Source organism: Elaeis guineensis, chromosome 6 (genome assembly GCF_000442705.2).
Source record: "Elaeis guineensis isolate ETL-2024a chromosome 6, EG11, whole genome shotgun sequence".
Taxonomy (NCBI): Eukaryota; Viridiplantae; Streptophyta; class Magnoliopsida; order Arecales; family Arecaceae; genus Elaeis; species Elaeis guineensis.
This window is the reverse complement of record NC_025998.2, coordinates 120,752,877-120,772,995: the sequence shown is the minus strand read 5'-3', so window position 1 is coordinate 120,772,995 and position 20,119 is coordinate 120,752,877. Positions and strand designations below refer to the sequence as shown.

General features: G+C 38.7%; 1 protein-coding gene across 4 annotated transcripts; it reads left to right on the top strand.

Moving 5' to 3' along the window:
• Positions 1-1,687: 1,687 nt before the first annotated feature.
• Positions 1,688-17,393, top strand: LOC105060113 (protein ESSENTIAL FOR POTEXVIRUS ACCUMULATION 1). 4 transcript variants are annotated; one of them, XM_010943730.4, is made up of 9 exons: positions 1,688-1,868; positions 6,518-6,606; positions 7,025-7,954; positions 8,034-8,154; positions 10,008-10,742; positions 11,091-13,848; positions 16,321-16,511; positions 16,593-16,652; positions 16,763-17,393. In XM_010943730.4, the coding sequence occupies exons 1-9, from the start codon at positions 1,796-1,798 to the stop codon at positions 17,149-17,151; spliced, it is 5,346 nt and encodes a 1,781-aa protein (XP_010942032.1). In that variant the 5' UTR covers positions 1,688-1,795; the 3' UTR covers positions 17,152-17,393. The 4 variants fall into 4 exon arrangements, with proteins under 4 accessions (XP_010942032.1, XP_010942030.1, XP_073115786.1 ...); XM_010943728.4 differs by having other exon boundaries at positions 10,008-10,883; XM_073259685.1 differs by having other exon boundaries at positions 1,751-1,868; positions 6,688-7,954.
• Positions 17,394-20,119: the final 2,726 nt, after the last annotated feature.

Below are 20,119 nucleotides of genomic sequence, written 5' to 3'. Positions count from 1 at the left end.
CAAATCATTCAAATACTTGAGAAAGTTACATGAACAAATCGAACTGATACCAAATTGAATCGAAAAAATCAATTGAGTTTTGTCAAATATTTAATTTGAAGAACCTCTTAAACCAAAATATCAGTTTGATTTAAAAAAATCACTTAAAACTAAATTGATCGAACCATTTTCAGCCCTATACACATGCATATTTGACCAACTTATCGAGTTCCTGTTTCTTGCTCTAAACCATTTGCAAGGTGCTCCATCGATTAGCATAATTATTTGATGAGGATAATACATTTTGTCTTGAGAAAATATGGTGCAATCAATAAAAAATTTCTATTTTTCAAATCCTCTCTAAACAATTTGAACTGAAGTAGTCTAGCCCTACTACCATCATAGTTGCCTATATCTGGTGTAATGGGGTAGGATTGACACAACATATTGTCCCATATACTATGTAAACCATGCCAAATCATAGGCTATGGCATGGCAATAATGATACATGAACAAGATCTGCTCTCCCGCTTCAAGTGCCAAATTGGAGAGGATCTAAACTTTTCCAAACTATTGGTATAATTGCATTAAATCTAACTAGATGACTATGATTACAATAGATCAAACCTGTTCATCTTGATCTAATCCAACAACCCTTAGATTAACCTAAAATGCTTGCCAAATTGTCATGGAATAGCAACTCTAACCACAAGCACTCCCCTTGAGGCATTCTATAAAGGCTCAAGCGTCTCCATGTCACCGCCTATCTTTTCCCTTGCCCTTTTCCTCCCTTTGGTTACACTCAAATCACTTTGGCTCCACGTCTCACATCCCGTCTCGTCGCTACACCGCACATTTGCTTGGAATCGAAGCATTCACTAACTTTTTACGTCCCAGGGCCTACACCCAGCTCCCGTGTCCCCCCTCCGGTTCCAAAATGTCCAAAGGCTACGGGCTCATTGACCAGTGATCTAATCAGGATTCCCATCAACGGGCCCCGCGGTAAGTTACTCCGCTCCAAATCCATGCAAGATGCCCCCGTGCCTCCGACTGTCACCGTTCATGACATCACTCTTAACCGTCCGATCTCATTTCGACTGCGTCGAAAGCTCGAAAATTCTATCCCCGAGAGTTATTTCAAACGGAGTTTTGTAGTCTTTTGGCAAGCGTGCAAGACATGTAGGTCAGCCACACCCGGACCCAGGACATCCACTCGCACCCTTCAACCGACACGTGGACTAAATTCGGGTGGCCCCCGCAATCATTCGACGGGCGTTGCTTTCGGTACGGTTGGTTTAGTTTTTTTCGAGCAGTAAGAAAACCGTAACAACAAACCCATAGTGGGCCCCACATATAGAACGCCAAAATAACGTGTATGAGTTCTTTTCTGGGGCTTTTTTCGGTGCATGATATATGTCCTTATTCCGAGATTAGACCAGCTAGGGTTGGAGAAGCTCGACCGGCGCACGTTTACGGCTTAGAACGTCGTCTTATTGGCTGATATCCACCGTCCGATCAGTGTCTCTTGTGGAGATGAACGGACAGGATTGGTTGACGGGAACACGAATGGCATCAGTGGAGGACGGTTTCAGCGGTCGAGATTCCGCCTGGGTGGGCGAACGTGAGCCGGGGGGCGAGGCCGCGATTTCCCCAATCGCATCCGCCTTTTTATCCGGCCATATTTCGACCGCTCTGTTTCCCCGACCCCACCCCCCCGACTCCGAGCTAGCAGTCACCCAGAAGAGCGAGGGAGCGAGTTGTCAAGGGTTTCGATCCGCCTCCGAGCACCGCCGACTTCGCCGCCCAGCTGCCGCCGATGGCCGACCAGAACAATGCCGAGTTCCGCCGCAGCCTCGCCGTGGAGCCTCCGCCGCATCAAAGCCCAAAAGGTTTTTTCCCCTTCGCCGCTCCTCCCCCTAATCTGCCGCCTCCTTTGGTTTTTCTGATCTCTCCCTTCCTCTTGAGATAAAACCCTAGCTCGTATCTCGAGGTTTTTCGATGTCCGTTCGAGTGCCCTTTTACCCCTTTCGTTGTTCGGGGCGCGGTCGCCATCCCGTACTTCTTGCCGTGCGATGAGCCTTTTCGTTTTAGGATTTTTTTTTTTTTGCTTCTTTTTGGCTGTTTTGTATTGTTTTTTTCGGTTTATATATCTAAGGAGTTCTTTCTGTTGTTAACGCGGTCGCGGGGAAAAATTCAGCGGCTTTTGACGTATTTGATTTCAAATTTCTCCTTTTAAAATGTCTATGTTCGAAATCTTTACATAATCCGTGCTTCCTGTTGAGTTGGCAACTTAGATTTTGAAATTCCTCTGCAAGAAGAAAGCATGGAATTTTGTTAGCTTTACCGATCTGAACACTGGTAATCAGTTCATGTGTTTCCAATTACATGCAAAATTTCCTGATGCTGTCCCTTTTGTAAGACATGGGAGCAGTATTTGAACTTTTTTTTTTTTGGGGGGGCACCGCTTAGCGAACCGCACTGTACTTTTTTGGATTTTGCAATCAGGTTATGTATTGAATGAAATTGGGCTTGTTTAGAATTTTGGCACCTACTATTGATGTTGGTGATTTGGGGGGAAAGAGGTGCAGTTGGAAGTTTCTAGTCCTGTTTCCCCGTGCTTCAACAAATTGCCAAGTTTTGTAAGGTCTTTCTGGTTGAAAGTGTTTTGACGAGTCTTGGTATTGGAGGATCACGTAATCAGTTAATATATAAAGCTACGTGCCTGAGTATTTTCTGATCAACTCAACAACTGACTATCTTGGATAAGCTTTCTCAATGTACCATGACTTCAAAAGGATGCTGACATGTCTTTTAGGATTATTATTGATGAGACTTTGTTTAAGCTAGATGTCATAGAATTTATTTGGCTAGCTATATTTTAGTGAAAATGCATCATCTTCTGGATAAGAATTTTGACAAGTGTACTTGTTCAAGCTGTCAGTTCTTGATACATTCATCTACTATTTTTACCGCATTATCTGAGGATGTATTGTCAGAGATAAATTACTTCAAAAATTTCTGCCTGTTTATGATTTGCATCAAGCCTTAGTTTACAATGCTAAATAATGCAAGAGTTTCATTAATCCCTTTTTTTCTTTTTATAAATTTGTGTGTTATGTGTATGTGGCGATATGTTGTCCACAATCAGTCTAAGCTATATCAGAGTAGATACGTGAAAGTCCTGAATAGCATTGCCTTGGCATATAGGCCAAACAGTGGAGGGTAGGGCAAACAGGTCTTCTGGCCATCCCATAACCATCATGCTTAGTCTTGATAAACATTCTCATCCTTGCCATTTTCCCATGATCCATAGCCTTCTTGATTTTGAATAGAGAATTCCATCTTGAGTACTGTTGTCTCCTTGCTTATTTTCTTACATATTATCTACAACCACATAATTTGAAATATTAGAGGCATATTGTGAGACTTAGATCACCTCCATGAGGAGGGTACCAAACTGTGGAGCTAAACGCCTAAACCCTGGTTGTTGTCTTAAAAAAATATGAATACAGAGATAAGTTCCTAGATATGTTGTTACTCTTTATGATGATCATTAACAATCAATTGAATTTTTCTTAGCTGCAAGTTCACTACTTGAAACATATAGGAATCCATTGTCTTGCAGAAACAAGAATGTTTATCTAATGCTGATTGTTTTGAAATGCCGATGTGTCTTTTTTATCTTGAAGGGTGCTGCTGTCTTACTACATGAATGTCTTTACTCTCATTGTTTTTACAAAAATTCTCAGATTTTTTGATGAATTTTTTACAAGCTATTGATCCCTGTAAGGTGATTATCCCACTTACATAGTCGAGAACTTCAATATTTTCAACTCTTAGCGGCCATAATATTTTATCTAGGATAATGTACTGGAATATTTTCAGAATCTCGAACTCATACCCACTTTTTAAGTGCTTCCTTATTAAAATTGTTTCTAAAGTATCCACTTCTCCACACTCTTTCATACCCTTGCACCCGTTTCCAATTTTGGCAACCGAGTTTCAAATGGCCTTCTATGCTGTGTAACTTTTACCTTGAAACATCTTGCGGATTAGGAGATTGGTGTCTTTTTGTTTTTTTTTTTTTTTTTTTTGTGTGGGGGGGGGGTTACCTATCTCTCCATGGATTTTATCAGGTAGGTTACCTGATCTGCGAATCTCCAAATGCATTTTTAAGAACCAGACTGTTTGAAGCCTGCATGAATCTTAAGAAATGATGCCTAGAGTTGATTTGTATTTCATTTCATCATTCTCTTACCTCTTACTTCACTAATGATGGAAATTAAATAAAAATTCAAATATTGTAGGAGTGTGGAAATGATTGGCTGACTTAGATGTAGTGAGAAATGAGCTGAAAGGTAGAACTTTGTAGCTTTAAATATAGGAGTATGATTTACCTTGATTTTGTAGTTCTCTTCTCTTGTCTCTTGTTTTGGGAGGATAAAGGGTGACCGTAGAACTAGGATGATTTTCCTTGCAGGAGTTTGTTGTTACATGCATATAAGAACTTCTGAGGTCATTTATGTAAAATGTTTCTGTTACATCACCTTTCCAAGTGGATCTATATATATGGATGACTTCTGTACAACTTAGCAGTGGGTGCTCACCAACATGCTAAATTGCCATATGCTAATTCGAGCACAAATCAAAAGGATTATAACAAAGCCTAGAACTTTTAATGGTTGTATGTTTGTCTAGGTATGTGGGTGCATGCACATGGGCATGGGGTTCTTGGGATGAGGGGGCGGGCGGGTGAATAGAACCGTCAATGAGTGAGGTTGAACAAATGCAAGCCACAAATTGAGAAGACAGGGTATTAGCTTCGGAATAAATTTTTTCTTCAAAATGTATTGATACAATTGCTTGTGGTCTTTTATGTCGAAAATTAATTTTGTTACAATAAATAGATAGCTTAAATTCATAGCATCATGGATGTAGATTTTGTCATTCTTTGACCTTGGTTTTTTAGAGTTGGATTGTGTGAATATTGCTTTGTTAGAGATATACAGATGGACCAATGTTTTAATGATGGTAGTGATGTGGGAGGAGGAAAAATGAGTGGTAAAGTCAGTTTGGACTCGGTATGAAAATTCTTACTCTATCTTGAAAGAAAGGAAGGAAATGAGAAAGGAAAGAGAAAGAAGAAGGAAAAGAAAAAAAGAAAAAAAGAAAGAAAGGAAGGGATAAGAAAAAGAAAAGGAAAGTAGAAGAAAAAGAAAAAAAAGAAAGAAGAAAGAAGGAAAAGAAAGAAAGAAAGGATAGGATATTTACCAAGATGCATGATTAAGATCACTATTGGAACGAGTCGGGATAGTGGAGCGTGTCCCATTCTATAGAGAAGCGGGGATACCTCTATCCCACGGGATTTAAAACCTTTGATCATAAAATTCATAATTTGCTAGAACATCTTGTTGGTGTATCAACTTTGTTGGACTTTACCATGTTTGATTCTTGGAGTAGTTGAAACGAGATTCGTAGAGTAGTCTTTTGTAATGCATAGCTGCAAACTCTTTTAGTCCCATTACATTACATATGTGTTGTTATGTCTACTAGCACCATCGCAGGCCTTGCTGCCAATTTTTTGGCTTGAGGTTGTGTTGCTTATTTGCTGAACTTTATTTATCTTTATTGGTTCTTCAGCAGTTACAAATTATCGATGCCAGATTACAAAGTTTATGTTTTTGCAGAAATTTGTTTGCTGTTGCTGATGTGCACAAACAATACTGATGCTGAAACTTTTTTAATCATTTACCTTTAAATGTTTACATTCCATGAATGATGCGATCTTATCACTGGTAGAACTTGAGCAAACCTAAAGGTTGTGACATTCGATTAGAGTCAGCCACTGCCTTAATATGCAACATTTAATTGCAAATATCAAACACATCTGGATTGAAGTAGCCTGATATTGATTGGTCACTGGAGGATGGGAGAAACTACATAGTATAGTTGTTGAGCACTAGCGAAGGAAAGCTGTGTCAAACTATGGAGCTTTGGTGGGTATTGGGTGACTTCACATCAGATTAGTACCTAATTCAGAATCTAAGAGCCTAAAAATGATTGCAGAAACAGTTTTTCCATAGCTGCTGGTGGATTAGCATTGGGCAACTACCAGTGTCAGTCATAGCAAAACCCTGTGGTAGGGCAATCAATGCTCTTTCGATGATATATGGTTGGCCATAAGTTTTTGAGGATAAAAAAAGGATCTTAGAAATAGTGAGACTAATGGTTGGAGGAGACTACTATATGTGTTTCAATGATGTAATAATCACCTATCAGCAGTTTTCTATTATGTAGATTTAAAAGAATTTATGCCTTCTCACATAACATGTGAATATGCTATTTAGTAAGATATGGTATGTTGGAAATGATATAAATTGATATTTTTAACAATCAGAATCACATGCATCATGAGTTTTCTGTGCCTTTTTACCATTTTAATAATCATGAATTCATGATGCCATCTATATTATGCTGTTTTTCTTTTAAAATTCATTAGTATTTGTCTTTCCATCTTGATCTTCTTTGGCTTTTGCAGACATGCAAGGATCTGACAACCCTATGCCTCTTTCTCCACAATGGCTTCTACCAAAGCCTGGGGATAATAAGCTTGGAGTAGTGTCTCGGGTAAAATATCATTGAATCCCTTTTTCTCCTTCTTCTGGTCTTGTACAGTTGTATGAGACTTCAACAAGGGATCTTTTGTAGGTCACATTTTCATTCCATCATGATTGGTGTTTTTTCCTCCCTCAGTGCCTTTAGTTCAGATCAGAATGCCTGCTTTGAGGGTGTTTGGTGTTGCTCCTGCTTTATAAAAAGAGAAGGGGAAGCCAGAAGTTATGTTTTCTAGCTTCTCCTAAGAGCACTTTTTTGCTGTCTTTTTGTAGAAACACTTTCATATAATGTTGCCAGACACTTAATATTTTCAGAAAAATCTTTTCTGCTTTAAGAGTCACAAAGCACTTCTTTAAGCAAGACCAAACAACCTGTTGTTTATGTGTTCATGCTAGCATAATATGTAATATTACAATTTTGATGCTTCCAGGAATTTAGCCCTCATCATGGTAATCACCCAGATGCTGCAAAGGCACCAGGAAATGGTGAAGACCTCCATAATGCTGGAAAGAAAAGGGATGTCTTCAGGCCTTCTCTGCATGATGCAGAAACTGGGCGTCGTGATCGCTGGAGAGATGAAGAAAGGGAAACAAACTCTGCAATTCGCCGAGATCGATGGAGGGAGGGAGATAAGGAACTTGGTGATGCTCGCAGGATCGACCGCTGGTCAGACAATTCATCTAGGCATTCTGTGGAAGCACGTCGTCCCCCACCTGAGCGGTGGAATGATTCGGGCAATAGGGAAGGCAATTATGATCAACGTCGTGAGAGCAAATGGAACACACGCTGGGGACCTGATGATAAGGAGTCAGAAAGTTGGCATGAAAAGTGGTCAGATTCTAGCAAAGATGTTGAGGGATCTCGTGACAAAGGATTGCCTCTTCTTGCTAGTCATGGAAAAGACATAAACAATCATGTAAAAGATACAGAGAGAGAGGAACATTATTCTCGTTCATGGAGGTCTAACTATTCCATTAGTCGTGGAAGAGGAGAGCCTTCTCATCATCAATCTCTGACAGCAAACAAACCATCCTCTATGTTTGGTTATGGTAGAGGGAGAGTGGAAAATGGGATTCCAGTCTCCCCTTCTGGTCGTGGGAGGTTTAACTCTAGTATGAGCACTCTAAGTAGTGGACCTTCACGTCCATATCATTTAGTAACTATTTCTGACAAGTCTGATGGTGCATCTGGAGATTCCTTTTCTCTGAGATATAGTAGAATGAAACTGCTTGACATATACAGGATGACTGAAGTGAAAAACTTTAAAATGTCTTTAGATGGATTTATTGAAGTTCAGTCTCTCACACAGGAAGAACCATTGGAGCCTCTGGCACTTTCTGCTCCTACTCCTGAAGAATCAGTAATAAATTTTACTGTTCTTTCACTAAGCTATTTCCTGTGTCATATGCATCATCTTACTTTGTAACTTTTTTGTGTAGGTCATTTTGAAAGGAATTGATAAAGGGGATATTATAAGCAGTGGACTGCCCCAGGTCTCTAAAGATGGTTCTGCTGGAAGGAATTCTGTGGATACTGTCCCATCTAAACAAACTAAATTAGGTACCATTTAGCTTTCATTTATGCTCATATTTTGGTGGCTTCATTGTTTACCTTAAGCGCCAACTTCTGGGGATGATTATAAAATAATGAACTCTGATAATAGCAAAGGTGTATATTTTGGGAGACCATTGTGTGAAAAACAGGTCCATCAACATGAACCTGATCGAAAGGTGACCTCAGGTGAGAACCTCTATTAATAAAAGAGGAAACTGTCAAGGTGGCGAAACAGTCCTAGTCGGTGGGGGCCCTGAATTGCCTAGGCACTGCCTAGGCTTTCTACATGGACTTCCTAGCAGCTTAGGCAATGCATTCTTAAAAAAGGCAAGAAAAACATGTAAATGTCAAAAACAACACAACACATTGGACCTTATTTTCCCCAAAGCATGATAAAAATAACCGAAAATAAACCATTATTAGCCTAATTGGAGCTTATGCTAGTTGAAACCAACGCATGTTTCCATCACATATCAATTTGCCAAGTCAAATACAAGAGCAATAAGGGATTAAAGCAAATTGTTAAAGGACCCAAAAAGCAAACTTGACAAGCATGCAAGCTGGGGGGAGAAAAGTAAGGGTCACAGGTCGTCAGATAATATAAAATTCATATTCTTATACCGAAGATTGCAAGCTGAGGAAAACAGATAAATAGTTTAAGGGAAAAAAAAGAAAAAGGAAAAAGCAGGAAGTAAACATTGAAACGATATGAAAACAAGGTTACGAATATGAAAAGTTGAAGAAAAGGGGAACAATAGAGGAATGAGAGAAGGAAAAAAGAACGGATTTCACAAATAAGAAGATAAGGGAGATATAGAAGAAGAAAAATAAGGGTATTTTAAAAGAGGAGAAAAAATGAATAAGAGGAGAAGAAAAGTGAGAAAAAAAGAACAAAAGGGAAGAAGTGGAGGTATGACAAAAACCAAAAAAAGGAATACACCCTTAATGGGGTCTTTGGGCAGTTTGACAGTTGCTGACAGATTGCTGGAGAGGAGTGGTTGTTGGTTGTTTACTGGAGAGCTGCTGGAGGGCCTCCTGTTTAAAGCATGAAAGCAGACTTGCTGGCAGTTGGCTGTGAAGAGCTGCTTCTTGCCTTAGTGTTTGGAGAAGGTGGCATCTGTAGGGTCAAGCAAAGGGTGGATAGGGATGAGGAAATGATAAATTATTTTATATTCCAATTCATATTTTTTAGTTATGTATATTTTAGTCACAAGAGTGAAAAAAATGTAAACAAGAAAAAATAGAATGTATATATATTTCAATAAATCAATGACTAGGCTGCCACAGCCAACATGGTCTGGCCTGCCTAGATGCCCGTGTGTCGATTTTGACAACCCTAGAGAATACACGGCATATTGAAGGTTTGCAATTCTAAATTCACCATATGAACTTTTAGCATGTTAATTGTATGGATATAATTCTGTGCTTTTATTTTAAGTATCAAATTCTCTTGAAGTCTGTCTTGCTTTGGGTCGAACATCTAATTTACATATGGTGCTTCAGTTTGAAAATCAAGTGCCCTTAGCATCAAATAATGTTCAAAAGTTTGTTTATGCAAGGATAACTAGAATATTGGTTGTATAACTTGTACCGACATGCTTCCCTTTAGTATCTATGTCTTTGTAGGATTTGCTTTTCATCTCATTTGAGCATGACCATGTGACACAGCAAGATGTGTTTCTCTGTTTTGCCATCCTTTGAACTTTATAAGAGTATTCTTCCATATATCGTCTTGAATCTATTTTTGCACTGTCTTTTCCCTCCTTACTGTTGATATATTACTTCACGATGTCTCATGCTTTGTTGGATTTATGTCACAACAAACTCTTTTCAGATTTTCATGGCTGTTCTCTTTTCAGATTCAGCAATTAATATTCCAAAGGCAGATGAGGTGGGTGCCAATAGAGAAGTGACCAGGATGGAAAGCTCTTCATTACATCACGTTGTCCCCCACATATCTCAATCATTTGGAGACCATACTCACAGATCAAGTCACGATTGGAAGGATTTTTCTACTGAAGTTGGATCAATAACATCTGATTTGAGCAGTTCCCATCTCCATAAAGATATGGAATCTGAGCATAAGAATAGTACTTCTGTTACCTCATCTTTCTACAGGGATGAAACTCACTGGGAAAACATTGAGGTACTTGGTTATAATTCAGAAAGGAAAAGTGACTCCAAGATTACCAGGCAGTTATCTGGGGTCTTGGACCAAGAAAGTAAAGTAAATGTTTTGCTTGGTCAAGAAGATCCTTTCAGTTCTAGGGATATGTTACCTGCTAGAAAGTTGCAGCCACATACTTCACCAGAAGATCTATCCCTCTATTACAAAGATCCGCAAGGTCAAATTCAAGGTCCATTTTCTGGAAGTGATCTGATTGGGTGGTTTGAGGCTGGATATTTTGGCATTGACTTGCAGGTTCGGCTTGCAAGTGCTCCACCTGATGCTCCTTTCTCATTACTTGGAGATGTTATGCCACATCTACGAGCAAAGGCAAGGCCTCCACCTGGGTTTGCTGTAGCCAAGCAGAGCCATGTAACAGAGGCATTTCCGAGGGAAAAATTTGTCAGCCCTAGTAACATCCATGCAGGTTTGAATGAGCTTGAGTTTCTTAAGAATGAGCAAAGAAACAGGCATGATAGTGCAACTGAAGCACAGAGTCAGTTCTTAGAGTCACTCATGTCTGGTAGCATGAACAGTTCTCCATTGGAAAATTTTGCTTTCCCTGGAGGTTTGTTATGTCACCAAAATTCATTTAAAAGACATATGAAGATAAACAAACCTTGTCACATATATTGGTTGGTGATTCTTAAAAGAATGATTCTTTTTTCATGTTTGTCATTATCCTATTTTCATGACCCTGAATCTTCTTAACATGCCTGATCACATATTCTAGATTTACATCAATTTTTTCCTCATTCTATTTTACACCATGCAGGTATGCATGACCATGGAAGGAATACTTCTGGAAATTTGTCCGCAGTGGGAGGAGAAATTGGAAGTGATGTGAATTACCTCTTGGCCCAGAGAAGTTTGTTGGACAGGCAGAGGTCATTATCCAATACTCTTCCATATTGGCCGGGGAGCGATGTATCATCTGTGGTGCCAAAGTTGGACATGACCTCAGACCCTTCCAAACCACCTTCAAAATTGCTGCCTGCAATGGGAGACAATTCTCATCAAATTCTACAATCCCCTCAGAATGTGGACTTGTTGTCTATCCTTCATGCTGCAGCAGATAAATCTCCATCACCGGCTGTTAATTCTGGTGTACCTTCGTGGTCAAACTTTCCTGATGCACGATCTCTGGGTCATATCATTCATGGAGGCATGGAGATCTCCCAAGATACGATAGACATGCACCAGGATCAGCATCTTCCTTCCCGGATTGGGTTCGGACTTCAACAGCAGATGTTGCAACCCCTAAATCAGCCACCTTTGTCTCATTTGTGCAGCCGACCTGGTGATCATTCTTCTGGGTTGATTCCACCTGATAAACTGCTTTCTTCTGAGTTGTCTCAAGATCCACAGCTGCTAAATTTACTGCAACAACAGTATCTATTGTCACAACTTCAGTTGCCTTCTCAGGCCCCTGTTCCCACTCAACTCGCTCTTCTGGACAACTTGTTACTGCTCAAACAGCAGCAGAAACAAGAGCAGCAGCAGCAGCTATTGCTGCAGCAACAGCAACACCTGCTTTCCCAGGTCCTTTCTGGGCATCATTCTCATCAACATTTTGGTGATGCTTCTTATGGACGAGCACATGATCCTATTCCAGCAGGCAATGCTCCTAGTGATCCTCTTGGGCATCAAAGATCACTTGAGGTGCTTCAAAGCAATAAGCAGATGCCGGTCCATAATTTGCGTGATGGACAACCATCCTATCTTTCAAGTATCAGTGTGCAAGGTACCCAGGATGCCAGTTGCTTGGTGAGTTCTGGGTCTTCACCTCTGCACTTGCCTCATCAGATATTTGACCACACAGCAAATTCAAAGGCATGGGATGCTTCTCTTTCACGGGAGAATGAGAATATTCCTAACTCTGATTCTGCAGCAACACCAGTAACAGATAGTTTGCCTTTAGCAGAGGCCACAGAGAAGAGTGAAAAAGTGGTTTTTGTGCTGCAGAAGAATGACCATGGCCTGGATGAAAATAGAACTGTACATGAACCACCATTAGTGTCTCAAACTACTGATGCCATGATATCAGCTAGTTCTGGAGTAGTGAGAAGTCTTGAATCTTCGGAGAATGGTCCAAAATCATCTGATTTTGTGGTCTGTATCTCTGATCAAGTTAACGTTGTGAATATTTCTTCAGAAAATGTTCCTGAATGCCATATTGAATCACCATTAACAAAAGAAGCAAAAAATGTAGAAATACAGGAGGTAAAGAGATCTTCAGAGAAAAAATCAAAAAAGCAAAAGAATTCAAAGGCACAATCATTTTCAGAAGTTGGGAAGGGATCATCAAAGACAATTGCTTGCCAGAGGTCAAATCTAGATTCTGGAACTGAAGGTTCAAATGCTGGTGGAACTGAATCAAAGGGACAGGCAGATGCAGCAGAATCTCTTTGTGTGACTTCATTGGGAACAGGAAGAGAAAATTCTGTTGTATCTACCAATGAACCTTTGGATTCTCAAAGATCTCAGCGTTCATCTTCGAAAAATACTTTAGCCAATGAATTGGTGGAAGCTGAACAGGGAGAAGGAACATTGACATTCAATACACAGACAACTTCAAGTCATCGAGCTTGGAAACCTGCTTCAGGTCTCAAGGCGAAATCATTGTTAGAAATTCAACAGGAGGAACAGCTAAGGGCACAAAGAGAAATAATAGCTTCTGAAGGTGCTGCAAAGGTCATCCCTGCTAGCAGTCCATTACAAACTCCCTGGACTGGGATTGTTTCCAATTTGGAGCGTAAATCCAGTAAGGATACTGTTCCAGCTGGTACCAATCATTCTGATTTGGGGAACTCAGAAAATACACTGAATTCCAAGAGCCGGAAGAGCCAGTTGCATGATTTATTGGCAGAAGAAGTTTTAGCCAACTCAAATGAAATAGATAAAGATCATGTTAGTAATATTAAAGGGTCATTCTTGCCTCCTTCACCAGTTGTTCAATTTGACGCATCAACTGTTGATGATGATGATTTTGTTGAGGCAAAGGACACTAAGAAAAGCCGTAAAAAGGCATCCAAAGCCAAAGGTGCTGGGATTAAGGCCCCATCATCAGTTGGTTCAGCTGATCTTTCTGGTCCCTTAATTCCTGCTGACAAGGGTAAAAGCACTCGACAAGTGCAGCAAGAGAGAGAGACATTACCAACTCCACCCACTGGTCCATCTTTAGGAGATTTTGTTCTTTGGAAGGGGGATCAAGCAAACACCACACCTGCTCCAGCATGGCATACAGATTCTGGTAGAATTCAGAAATCCACATCATTAAGAGAGATTCAGAGGGAACAGGAAAAGATGTCGGTGTCTGTCCAGCAGCAAATTCCAATACCAACCCCTGCAAAAGTCCAATCAAACCGCAGTAGTCGTGGAAGTGGATCATCTTGGCCAGTTCCTGGATCATCTCCTTCAAAGGCTGCATCACCCATTCAAACCACTTCACATGTTTCCGCTCAATCAAAATCTGGAACTGAAGATGATCTATTTTGGGGTCCTCTTGAACTAGCCAAACAGGAAACAAAGCAGTATGTACTTAGCATTAACTTTAAAAGTTTCTTAGTTTGTTTTGTGCATTAATCAGAACATGATGTTTTCCATAGCACTATATTTTTGACCATTTTAAAATCTTATTACCAGCTTAGATGTTGCAGGTTTTTTTGACATCCTTTCTGCATAGTGTTTCACATTTCCATTTGATGGTTCATAGTTTCTTTTTGTCCTATGAGCATTCATTTACATTTTTTTTTGACTGTTCTCCATTTACGTTCATAGCCACAACCTATTTCATTGTGAAATTTCGTTGGTGTCCTAATTCTATGATCTAGGGCATAAAAAAAAAAAAATTCTATGATGTTACTAAATTAACATGGAACTATTAAATGAATCATGCTTGCATAGAGGAAATCAAACATTGATGACTTCAACCGTTACTAGGAGTGTACTTCATCTTTTATCTCCATATCATCAGAATACTGTATGATTGAGGTTGAACCATGAGCTTTGTGATTTATACATTTCTGAACCACCGAACTAGCAATAAATTTATGTCACACTATGCTTTTTATTGAGCTTGACAATGCTGACTGCGCATTCTTCCGAATATGGGCACTCAGCTTTCAGCCTTCTATCATTAGCATGTTTACTTGAAATAGTCTTATTAAACATTCACCTCATTATCCTTGGCGTTTTTTTCTTTGAAAAACTGGTTGTGTTTGTACAATTAGTTCATTTCACATGTTAATTTGTTTATTGTGTTACCTTTCATGCATCTTTCTGAACACTTAGAAGTATGCTTTGATTTTCTTGTTCATTGTCTCCATCTTGAATCGGTGCGCTTTGGTTGGACATCCTCATGCTTATGATGGTTTCAATATACCAATGGCTTAGAGATATAAGAGGATTTCTATCTTGGACTACCTATAAGATGATTAACATCTTCTATGAGAGCTACTTGATAAATTTTGATGGACCTGAATGTTGGGCATTAGAGAGGGCAAATGAGCATGAGCACATAGAGATGATTATGCTCAGGTGGATGTTGTAAAATAAGGGTATGTATAAATGTTAAGATGATTATCCTCAGTTTGACATTGGGGCTCTACTTTCTTCCTCGCTTATTCTTTTCCCTTTATGCCACAAAGTCCCTTATTGCTGCTCAAATGTTCATACTTGGTCTTGCTCCATGTGTCCTTTTCCTATTTGGCTCTAGACCATCTGTTGTATTCCATCTACATCGATCACCTCATTGTGGATCCATGTGACCTAATATACATTGATTTTGCTACTGGTGCAGTTGTCTTAATGAAAATGGCCATCTACAGTCCTGCATCATAGTTTCTTCTTCTTTTTTTTTTTTTTTTTTTTTGAAATAGCATGATGATGAACTGATCAGCATATTTAAGCTTTTGGCACCTGTAAATATTGTAAATATGTTGATTTTGCTTCTGTTTGAACAAAATATTGGTCTCGTCGGGGGTCCAACAAATTGAGGTATGGGCTTGTACCTGTTGCTGCCTGGTGTGGTACATATCTCAGTACAGGACTGGTATGCCTCGGTTCAAATGAGCCAAAAAAGACAGAGAAGGGTATCCAGCATTGTGAAATCAGTACATCTAGGCTCGGTGCAATATGAGGCAGTTTGCGCCCTGTTCATCAAAACGGGGCATACCTCACTTCTGTGTACTGGTCCATGGCTGGTATGATACGTGCCATGCGTGTGCCTATTTCATGAGTTGTTTGATGCTATAGATCATTTTAATCTAGGCTATTCTATGCTTGTCTATTACGTGTGGAAGTAGTATCCAAGTCCCCGATGCTTAGATTGTACTTGTGATTGTAGTGTCTAACTTCATTATTCTTTTTCTTTTCTCAAGAGTCAGAGCAGAGACAACTTTTGAAATTTGAAATGGTCTCTTTTGTCCTTATTTGTTGCGTTCTCAAAAGAGGGGTTTCCAAGCGGGGATGATATTGGGATTGTTTCACATTGTCAAATGTACCTTTATACCATGGTGAAATGGAGAAGCTCGTATGTATGCTTGTTTGCTTATCTTCCTGAATAATTCTTCCTCTACCTTTTCCTGTTTTTTCTTCCTTTTTTAATATCCCCCTGCCCCCTTCCTCCTTTTCCTTCATACTTCTCTATTGAGATTATTGCCTACATATTTTCGGGTTTATTGAAATTAAATCATTCCTACTTTTTGATATCATGCAATAAGCAACTTTCAGTTGCTAATTAATTCAATATCATATCCCCTCTTTAATCTCAATGTGATTTGCAGCCTTAGCTTAAACTTACCTTACTAGCACATACAGTGATAGATTAACTTGCCATTATCTTTTTGTCCTAATGAAACCTTGACCATTTAACGCCTTATAGTGGGAGATCATGTCAATACAATGTGATCCTTTTTATATGCAGGATAAATTGTGTCATGCATAGCCCATTTACCACATTCAAGGTATGTTGCTGTTAACAATAATCTAATTTCTGCGAGCAGGTCAGATTTCCCATCCCTTAATTCTAACAGTCGGGGAGTTAAAGGCACCTCTGTGAAAGGAGCACCTGGTGCAGCATCAAGTCGTCAGAAGACATCAAGTGGCAGATCTGTGGAATATTCCCTTTCATCATCACCTGCTGCTGGTCTATCACTTGCAAAAGGGAGGAGGGATTCAGCAAGCAAGCATTCAGGTAATCCTTATCACTAGCTTGGACTGTCTCCCTTGGAAGGTTCCTGTGTTTATCTAGAAATTCCTTTTTTCCTTTTTGCAGAGGCCATGGACTTCAGAGACTGGTGTGAGGGTGAGTGGGTCAGGCTAACCGGGACAGATGGTACTATTGCAGAACTTACTGTAGTCCTTAAATTTTTCCTTTCCCTTTAATTTGATCTACTAGTGAATAATGACTACTAGTACTTATTGCTTGCTGCTTCTGATCCTCAGATACGAGTTTTTTGGAATTTTGCATAAAACAATCAATGTCTGAGGCTGAAATGCTCCTGAGAGAAAACGTTGGTTCATTGGATCGCAACCATGAGTTCATTGATAAGTTCCTCAAGTACAAAGAGTTCTTATCATCTGATGTTATTGAAATGGCCTTCCAAGCTCGAAGAACCCACAGTAACACCAGTGGGGATAGTCTGGGACATGGTAAACTCGAAAGTTCAGACATCAGGGACGATGCAGAGACTGAAGCTGGAAATGAAGGAGCAGCCAAAGGGGGAGGGAAGAAAAAGGGGAAGAAAGGGAAGAAGTTGAATTCATCAGTTTTAGGATTTAACGTGGTTAGTACCCGAATAATGATGGGCGAGATTCAGAGCATAGAGGATTAGGAAGTTAGAGGGTGGGAGTGTATATACATTGTCTTGATAACCATCTGTACATGTTTTTATCCCTTTGCTGGGTGGGGTTTTTCTTTTTTGCCCTCTTAATCTCCTCTGTAGACCAGTAATTGCACTAACGGTGAGTTATCAGCTTAAGCGGTTTTGTGGGAATAATTAACAGCAGCCTTTTTCTCATTTACAGAAAAGCCAAGGTGAAAGGCCGCCATGGCATTGTCCCCCTTTTTTTTCAATGGTGTAAGTTGTCCAAGTATTTTTTCGATCCTGATGAAAACTTCAAATAGGTCTCTGCAATCCTTTACCATATTACCTTAGAAAGAGATCTTTATACTGAATAGAATTTGCTCCAGAAATAAACTTTTCTGCAACAGGGTTTGTTTGGTCGATGATGAAGTAGTGGAAGAGAGTTCGTCGGAGGGCAATCTTCTTTATTCTCATGATTATTATTAGGAACAGGAAAATCATACGAGTAAAAATAAAAAGAGGAGGTTGAGGAGGGGAGGAATATTCTTGCTAGTGGGTATTTGCTAGTTCACTGATAATTAAAAAATATTGAAAACCTTGCTTGTAACTCAATAAAGATTAATAATGGTTTTGATGGGGGCCATTGTATTGGGATAATGCGCTATTCATAAACCTTGCTTGTGTTTTAAAAAACTAAACCCTTGCTTATTATAACTCAATTATTTTGGGAGGTTAAAGAGTCTTTGGTTTTGTGTGATAACATGTGTATTCACGTCCATGTAAAACAGGCCATCTCTGAGGCATACACATCCATACGCAGATGTTATCCATTCATGGGTATCTTCTGGTATGCATGTACACATGCATAGATATAGATGTATGTGCATGTCTCTGTATGTTTGTGTGTATATATATATCTCTACATATTTATGTATATAGAACTTACTATGGTACTTATTATTACTTTTAAGAAAAGCCCAAGTATAATCCCATCCATCAATTTTATATGGGTATTTGAGTAAATTTCATTTCAACAGGTTAAACAACTGATGGTAAATATTCTCCTCTTCCTCTCTTGATTGGAGGTACTCTCGTCTTTTGCAATGGTGCTGCTATCGAAGAAATCGTAACCTTTGTTATAGCCAAAGCAGAGAGAAACCCCAAAGCCGATCATAAATTAGAGAAATCAAGAAGCTCTGTGACAGCGTGAGGTTGTCCAACCTATTATATCTGCCAAGTAACTCTAGATTGCGGGGTTTGGAATCGAAATCGGAATGATTAAATTTTTCGAAACGTTTGGTTCGTGAGCGAAATTGAAATCGGAATTGAAATGAAAACTTGAATTCATAGAGAAGAGTAGGGATTGAGTTCTATATAGATTGATCCATTTCCATTCTATTCTGAAATCGAAATCAGAAAGGAATTCTTCTCAATCAAACGGTTGGAATGGGAGTCACCTATTCTGATTCTGATTCCAGAAGTCCATTCCCCTCAACCAAATACTCTTTAGATTTTCTCAACCACCGTAATTAAGGGGAACTGGGTCAGAAGGAGCAGAAATGGAGTTGGAGATCACGATGAGCCATTTTCAACAATGATCATGAGGGAGTGAGGAGAAAAAGGTGCAAATTTTTTGATTACTGGATTTCTTTTCCCTCGACTACTGCTCTCTCATCGTTTTCGTTGGGCATTGCGGGCAACATCTTAGGCTCATGTCCTACGACGGTGAGCATGTGAGGATGCGGCGTGCCAATTATGACCTGTGAATTTTGCTCAAATTAATGGCATCGCCACTTATACCCAGGCTTCTCACTGGTTGTAATTAGTTGTATCATTTGTTGTACAATGAATAGTAAAAAATTAAATAATTATCATACAGAATATTTTAGTAATCATTGTAGCAAAACTCTCTACATATACATATACTTATATGTACATAGATACCCTATATATATATATATATATATATATATATATATATATATATATATATATATATATAGACAGACACACATCAGGATCAAATAAAACTAGGTGTAACTATAAATAGAGCTATACCTTTTTTTTTGAAAAAATAGATGATAGAGATCCTGCATTAATGAACTGAGTTATTGGATATAATATACTATTTCTAAACTATTTATACATCAAAAATCATATGATTTGAATATTTTTAATTTATTTATCAAGAGGTTAAAGGATATATATTATTTTATATTATTTAAAACTATCGCATTTTTGATAGGCAAAATACAAACAATGCATGCAACAAAATGAGAGATATGGACTGTTTTCTAAAGGTGATTCTGGTTTGATACACAATGGTTTTAGTGTAATGTATGGCTAATACAGTAGATTTAGATAATCCAAAGCATGAAGTGCACTTCCATGACATTACAATGCATGTGTTTCTTTTACGGTTTTGCTTAATAAAATGAAAGTTACAAACTTTTTAAAAGATGACTCAATTTTAAGTACTCGTGAGACATGACTTCTATTGGCTAGATGATGACTTCTGCATCATATATGGTTGACCGGTACAAAGGCATATGCATTGCAGATATAAAACATAAAAAATAATTTACTTAGAGAATAAAATTTTATTTTATCATAATATAAAAATAATAATTATAAATAAATTCACTTAATGCATCTTTGATTGATAAAAAAATAACTTTTCCCCATGATTTATGAAACCAACTAAATGAAAAAAATACAATAAATGGAATAAGCTTGATTTAATTCAATAAGTGTTTAACTAGTTAAATTTATGATCTCTGATATTTTTTGCAAAACATAGACCAGAATTTCCTGAGATTTAAAATCATATGTCCGGCAACAATGTGAAAGGAATTTTCATGAGTTATCCAATAAACTACTTGAGGTTCAGAGAGTCTTAATTTACTTTATTGAGTTTAAGTTTGACACCTTGCAGGTTTTCATGGCCTGTTGGGTGGTGCATGCTTTGTAGGATCCAATTCATATTTTATCTTTT